At 44.5% G+C, this 7,631-nt stretch overlaps 1 protein-coding gene across 1 annotated transcript; it reads left to right on the top strand.

The window, feature by feature from the left end:
• Window positions 1–1,706: 1,706 nt before the first annotated feature.
• LOC117392755 (cyclic AMP-dependent transcription factor ATF-3-like) lies at window positions 1,707–5,721 on the top strand. The gene is made up of 4 exons (XM_033990890.2): window positions 1,707–1,864; window positions 3,738–4,011; window positions 4,730–4,837; window positions 5,225–5,721. The coding sequence occupies exons 2-4, from the start codon at window positions 3,739–3,741 to the stop codon at window positions 5,561–5,563; spliced, it is 720 nt and encodes a 239-aa protein (XP_033846781.1). The 5' UTR covers window positions 1,707–1,864; window position 3,738; the 3' UTR covers window positions 5,564–5,721.
• Window positions 5,722–7,631: the final 1,910 nt, after the last annotated feature.

Below are 7,631 nucleotides of genomic sequence, written 5' to 3'. Positions count from 1 at the left end.
ATTGTAAATGTCTTAACTTGATCAATAAACAACTTTTAACACACAAGTTTAAACCAGTTTGATTGACAGGTCAAAAAGAACCTTTATGTGGGGAAATTCCAATGTTGCAATGTACAGTTAAAGAACAAACAGAAAAACAGACACAAAAACAATAAAAAAATAAATAAAATAAAATAAAAAATAAATAAATAAATATCACAAACTAGACTTTAACACAACACTGTGCTAAGAAAATTACACAAAAATAAAATGACAAAAAATACAATAATGTAACATAAAATGAACACACAAACACACACACAAACACCTAAACACACAAACACTTAAACACACAAACACATAAACACACAAACACATAAACACACAAACACTTAAACACACAAACACTTAAACACACAAACACTTAAACACACAAACACACAAACACCTAAACACACAAACACCTAAACACACAAACACTTAAACACACAAACACACAAACACCTAAACACACAAACACTTAAACACACAAACATTTAAACACACAAACACATAAACACACAAACACATAAACACACAAACACTTAAACACACAAACACTTAAACACACAAACACTTAAACACACAAACACTTAAACACACAAACACATAAACACACAAACACTTAAACACACAAACACTTAAACACACAAACACATAAACACACAAACACTTAAACACACAAACACTTAAACACACAAACACACACACAAACACTTAAACACACAAACACATAAACACACAAACACATAAACACACAAACACCTAAACACACAAACACTTAAACACACAAACACATAAACACACAAACACTTAAACACACAAACACATAAACACACAAACACCTAAACACACAAACACATAAACACACAAACACACACACAAACACTTAAACACACAAACACATAAACACACAAACACATAAACACACAAACACCTAAACACACAAACACTTAAACACACAAACACATAAACACACAAACACATAAACACACAAACACACACACAAACACTTAAACACACAAACACATAAACACACAAACACTTAAACACACAAACACATAAACACACACACAAACACTTAAACACACAAACACATAAACACACAAACACTTAAACACACAAACACATAAACACACAAACACACACACAAACACTTAAACACACAAACACATAAACAGAGGAGTAGTTGTAACAGAGAAGAGGAGGGAAAGAAAGACGGGGAAAGAACTAAAGACAGATAGAAGAGAGAGAGAGGAGGATGAGGGGTGGTAGCAAAAAAGTGGAGGGGGAAGAGAGAAAGAGGCACAGGATAAAGAAGGAGGGAGAGAAGGAGCGAAAGAAAGAGGATAGAGAGATGTAGAGAAAGAGAAGAAGGGAGAGAGAGAGAGTGTATGTGAGAAGACAGAGAGAAAAAATGAGGGAGAGCGACATAGAGAGAGAGAGAGTAAGAGGAGCGGGAGGAGGAGGAGGAGGAGGAGGGAGGAGCAGCGTCTGTTTACTGCGCGTTGCTAGATTGCATCACCGTCAACAATAATCCTCACTGTCCCACAATCCTCTGGGCTAAAAATAGGATGACGTCAGCCCCTGCCCCTCCCGTCTATGTGCGGCATGACGTCAGACGTCCGAGATTCCCCTTCGCCCCGCCCCCTCCGCGCTCTTATAAAAGGACAGTGATGCAACGCGCCGGGTACACGCGCAACTTTACGCACCGAGGACAGAGGATCGCAAAAACAGCGCAAAAAGAGCTGAAAAACAGCGGAAAAACAGCGGGAAACGCGCCTCAAACACAGCGGCTTTTCTTCTTCGGTCTTTCTCCCGGACACAGACACACGACGATTCACAGGTTTGTCTTATTTCCGTGTTTGTTGTAGTTTGGGGCGGGTTTGGAGCGGGAGGAGCTGGAGCAGTGAGGCCGGGGTTGTTGCTCCGTTGCCCGGGTGATGAGCGGAGGATTCCCCGGTGTCTCCCGGAGCTCCCGGTGTCACCGGAGCCTGAGCTGCTCAAGTGAAGGACTAAAGGAGATTTATGTAATAAGGAGGATGATAATAATATTAATGACAATAATAATAATATAATAATAATAATAATAATGTTATTATTATTAACGCCTGTGGCCACATTTTGTGCTGGAGTTTGTGCTGGAGTTTGTGCTGGAGTTTGTGCTGGAGTTTGTGCTGGAGTTTGTGCTGGAGTTTGTGCTGGAGTTTGTGCTGGAGTTTGTGCTGGAGTTTGTGCTGGAGTTTGTGCTGGAGTTTGTGCTGGAGTTTGTGCTGGAGTTTGTGCTGGAGTTTGTGATTTGTTTAAGCCGGAGATGATGACGCGTTGCCGGGACAACACACAGAGGAGTCCCGGTGTTTCCTTGTATGTGATGTCCTGTCTGTGACGTGTCTGTGGTGATGTGTCTCCTCCTGATGTTCTGCTGTTCCTCGTGTTCCTCCTGACGTTCTCTCCTCCTCGTGTTCCTCCTGACGTTCTCTCCTCCTCGTGTTCCTCCTGACGTTCCCTCCTCCTCGTGTTCCTCCTGACGTTCTCTCCTCCTCGTGTTCCTCCTGACGTTCTCTCCTCCTCGTGTTCCTCCTGACGTTCTCTCCTCCTCGTGTTCCTCCTGACGTTCCCTCCTCCTCGTGTTCCTCTTGACGTTCCCTCCTCCTCGTGTTCCTCCTGACGTTCCCTCCTCCTCGTGTTCCTCCTGACGTTCCCTCCTCCTCGTGTTCCTCCTGACGTTCCCTCCTCCTCGTGTTCCTCCTGACGTTCCCTCCTCCTCGTGTTCCTCCTGACGTTCCCTCCTCCTCGTGTTCCTCCTGACGTTCCCTCCTCCTCGTGTTCCTCCTGACGTTCCCTCCTCCTCGTGTTCCTCCTGACGTTCCCTCCTCCTCGTGTTCCTCCTGACGTTCCCTCCTCCTCGTGTTCCTCCTGACGTTCTCTCCTCCTCGTGTTCACACACAGTGAGGATCTTTAACCTTTGGCTCCATAATGACATAATGACTTGGCTGTTTTTACATAAACAGATCCTGGTCCGTGTCGTTCTGATCTGGTTGAACTAAACAGGAAGTTTTCCGAGTTGTTGCATCACCTTTGACCTTTGACCTTAGAGGAGTGTTCTTCATGTTGTTTATGGGGCAGAAGGTCACTCTGATAAAACAGAACTTTAATGAACCGGGTTTTGTTTTGTAATGTACAGGATGATGTAATGTCATCTTATTGTTACAGTAATGTAGCAGGAAGGGCATCTGGCTTAAAAACCTGGTGTATCTCAGGATTTGTCAGTAATGCAACCTCCACCACCTGCTTGTCTCCATGGAGATGTTGGGGCCTGAAATGTTCCACAGTGTGGCTTAACACTTATCCATCTTAATGTGGGCCCTCTAATAGAGTAAAAACAGCTCTTTAATACACGTGCTTCATGTTTCTTTGTGTGTTCCTTCATGTTTGTGTGTTTCTTCATGTTCCTTCCTGTTTCTTTGTGTGTTCCTTCACGTTCCTTCCTGTTTCTTTGTGTGTTCCTTCACGTTCCTTCATGTTTCTTTGTGTGTTCCTTCATGTTTCTTTGTGTGTTCCTTCATGTTTCTTTGTGTGTTCCTTCATGTTTCTTTGTGTGTTCCTTCATGTTTCTTTGTGTGTTCCTTCATGTTTCTTTGTGTGTTCCTTCATGTTTCTTTGTGTGTTCCTTCATGTTCCTTCATGTTTCTTTGTGTGTTTCTTCATGTTTCTTCCAGAATGATGTTGCAGCACCCTGGGCCCTCGCTCGCAGACATCAGTTGTGCGTTGGTGCCGTGTTTGTCTCCGCCCGGCTCTCTGACCCTGGACGACTTCTCCGGGTTCAGTCCTCTGGTGAAGGAGGAGCTGCGTCTGACCATTCAGAGCAGGAGACTGTCGAGCGGACAGGGCGCCGACGCCAGCGGCGACGTGAGCTCGGACGGGGCGTCGTCCAGCAGCGACCGGCTGAGCGAGCGTTTACAGGGCCGAGCCTGCGGGTGGAGCAAGAGAGAGGTAAGACCACGTCACTACACTGAGTGTGCGCTTTTTGTCAAAAGGATCGAGAACCAGATATTAAACGATACTGAAACAAGACACGCACAGGCGCACGCACAGGCGCACGCACAGGCGCACGCACAGGCGCACGCACAGGCGCACGCACAGGCGCACGCACAGGCGCACGCACAGGCGCACGCACAGGCGCACGCACAGGCGCACGCACAGGCGCGCACGCACAGGCGCGCACGCACAGGCGCGCACGCACAGGCGCGCACGCACAGGCGCACGCACACGCACAGGCGCACGCACACGCACAGGCGCACGCACAGGCGCACGCACACACACAGGCGCACGCACACAGACACACACAGACACACACACTCCCATGGACCACAATGGAATACTGGACACTGAGGATTACACAGATATAAGACACATGGACGAGGACAGGGCCCGTGGACCTCTGAGGACAGGGCCCGTGGACCTCTGAGGACAGGGCCCGTGGACCTCTGAGGACAGGGCCCGTGGACCTCTGAGGACAGGGCCCGTGGACCTCTGAGGACAGGGCCCGTGGACCTCTGAGGACAGGGCCCGTGGACCTCTGAGGACAGGGCCCGTGGACCTCTGAGGACAGGGCCCGTGGACCTCTGAGGACAGGGCCCGTGGACCTCTGAGGACAGGGCCCGTGGACCTCTGAGGACAGGGCCGACTCTGATGATGATGTTTGTTTTAGTTCACTCCAGAGGAGATGGAGCGGAGGAAGAGACGACGAGAGAGAAACAAGATCGCAGCCGCAAAATGTCGCAACAAGAAGAAAGAGAAAACTGAGACTCTGCAGAAGGTACAGATTTTATGTTCTGTGTGTTTATATTTATATTTATATTTGTGTATAAAGTCTCACTGTTTTAATGTGAGTGCAACCAGATTTGTTTAATTGTTCCATTATAGTCCTGGTTCAGTCCCGGTTCAGTCCCGGTTCAGTCCCGGTTCAGTCCCGGTTCAGTCCCGGTTCAGTCCTGGTTTACTCCTGGTTCAGTCCCGGTTTAGTCCCGGTTCAGTCCTGGTTTAGTCCTGGTTCAGTCCTGGTTTAGTCCCGGTTTAGTCCTGTTCAGTTCTATGTTGCTATGGCACCATTCTGGACCTCAGGACTTGAGCCTCCTGTTTCGTCTAATTGGACGTTTGTCTTCTGCATCTTCTTTTGTCTAATCGTTTGAAACGTCTTCTGCAGGAGTCTGAGAAGTTGGAGACGGTGAACGCCGACCTGAAGGCTCAGATCGAGGAGCTGAAGCAGCAGAAGCAGCAGCTCGTTTACATGTTGAACCTGCACCGCCCGACCTGCATCGTCAGAGCACGAAACGGATGCACCCCAGAAGACGAACGCAACCTGTTCATCCAACACATCAAGGAGAGCGCGTTACAACTCCACAACATCACCTCCAGCATGGCCTCCACCGCCAATACTTCAGAGGCTTTCAATACTGCTACTGATACTACTACTACTACTACCACTACTCTGGACACAGGACTGCTGTCACTCGAGCACGTGCACTGCTCTGGACATCTATGAACTCAAACTGGAAACAAAAAAGACTTTTTCAGATCGTTGTCCACACGAAGCTGCTAAAACTGAGTGACACCTGCCAATCTTCAGTATGTCCCGCCCACACCCTCAAACCAAAGCTGCTGATTGGACGAAACATGACACTGTAGAAAACGCTGCAAAAACACTGATCACAAGTTTAAATTATTTGAGTTTGACTAGTTTAAATTTGCCTAAAGTATTTAAATGGTTTTAAATATATTTTACACTTTTCAGATTTTAACTACATTTTTCTTATAATTTAACTTGAGGAATTTCAGATTTTGTTATTTTTTGTTATTCAAGTTAAATCAATTACTGTATGTCTTATAATCTGTAGCAAATCTAGTTAAAACTATTCAGATATTTAAGTAATTTTAAGTCAAGTTTTTATAGTGTTGTTTGTCCCGCCCACTCCCTCAAACCGAAGCTGCTGATTGGACGACATGTGACATAGTAATATAAATATGATGTTCAGATTGTGTCAGGGCCGAGGAGAAGCTAAGCGCTAGCGAACAATGCATTTTTATTTCCTTGTTTTTCTCTGGTTACAGCACATAATCTTTAAAGGGACGGTTTGTTTTCAAATCTAAATGTGTTTATAATTTTAAAAGAATGAATGGAGCTGACGCCATGTTTTTTTAGAATAGTTACTACGCCACACTTAAAATGTCATTAATATAACGTGAAACTGGCCATTTGGGTTGTTTATTTCTACTAAAACACCAGCGTTAAATTAATTATTTATTATATGTGTAAGAGAAATGACTTAAAAAAGCTAAACGAGCTTCAACTGAAATATGTCCAAAGATCAGCTCTCAAGTACACGTACAGTACACGTACAGTACACATACACGTACAGTACACATACATGTACAAATATCCTGTATTTAATGATGACTTTTGAAAAGGCGTTAGTCAAACTTTAATTCATATTTGAAATTATTAAAACGACCTTAGACAAATTATTTATGTCATTTAAAAAACAAACAGTCCCTTTCCTCTTGTTCTGTCTCTGCTGCTGACGTCTCAGGATCTACGCTGGAAGTAGCTGTTTAACGTTAAAGAAGCAAGACTTTCACAACTTCAACAAATATTTCAAAAACTGTTGCAAAAATGGAGAATATTAGCCATAAAGTGTAAATAGGAACTGTACAGCTGCTCTTCAGTATGTGTTTAGTGTCTGCACAGCTGTTCGTTCAGTACAGTGTCGTGAGCCGCTCCGTGTCGCTGTTGAACCCGATGCCTCAGAATGTATTTTGTAGAAAGTACTTATTATGGTTGGACTTTTGGACATGAGCAGGCGCTCGCCCCAGGCGCTCGCCCCAGGCGCTCGCCCCAGGCGCTCGCCCCAGGCGCTCGCCCCAGCACTGACGTATAGAGCTATAAAACGAGTTATAAACATATAAACACTTTTGTCTGTGTGTTTGAATGTTTTTGTTTTGCTGGTTGTGGCAGAGTGGTTAGCCTCACAGTTTGCATGTTCTACCTGTGTCTGTGTTATTTATCTAAAACATGATCCTCCGTCTTGGGTCTGACACCAAAGGCTCAAATCTCAGCTAAAACATTTTAAACAAAACATCTGGGATTTTATTTTTATTTAAACAGAACATAGACTTTAAATGAGACAGAAGGACCTGCTGCTTCATTAAAGCTGCACTGTGTAACTTTTCTGCTTGTCTCCATGGAGATGTTATGACATTGCCTGGAATATTCCACAGTGTGACATATGTCCAGGCTGACTTACAGGTCAGGTCTGTGGAGGTCTGCTCAAACTAAAAATGTTTTGGGAGGTGATTTTGAGAAATAAAATAAATGCAACCTAAATATGTTTAATGCCTTAATGTGGAACATTCCAGGTAAAACGACTGAATGAATACACAAACGTATCTAAAGTAAAACATCCTCAGTATTTCTCCATTTTGTTATTTATTAGAACATTGTGATGTTTTTGAGCTTTGTCCAACACAAAACTGCACAAATGTTTTTATACTTTGAAAATATATAAAATAAAAACATCTTAAAACATCTGAGTCGTGTTTGTGACATCACAGCC

The sequence above is a fragment of the Periophthalmus magnuspinnatus genome, chromosome 24 (assembly GCF_009829125.3).
Source record: "Periophthalmus magnuspinnatus isolate fPerMag1 chromosome 24, fPerMag1.2.pri, whole genome shotgun sequence".
Lineage (NCBI taxonomy): Eukaryota > Metazoa > Chordata > Actinopteri > Gobiiformes > Gobiidae > Periophthalmus > Periophthalmus magnuspinnatus.
The sequence above is the reverse complement of the archived record's forward strand: the minus strand, read 5'-3'. Positions and strand labels throughout refer to the sequence as shown.

Excerpts from the sequence above, each read along its gene's own strand:
- LOC117392755 (XM_033990890.2), top strand. The coding sequence starts at position 3,739 with ATGATGTTGCAGCACCCTGGGCCCTCGCTCGCAGACATCAGTTGTGCG. Across the intron at positions 4,012-4,729 it reads GCGGGTGGAGCAAGAGAGAG|TTCACTCCAGAGGAGATGGA; the intron begins GTAAGACCACGT and ends TGTTTGTTTTAG. Across the intron at positions 4,838-5,224 it reads AAACTGAGACTCTGCAGAAG|GAGTCTGAGAAGTTGGAGAC; the intron begins GTACAGATTTTA and ends CGTCTTCTGCAG.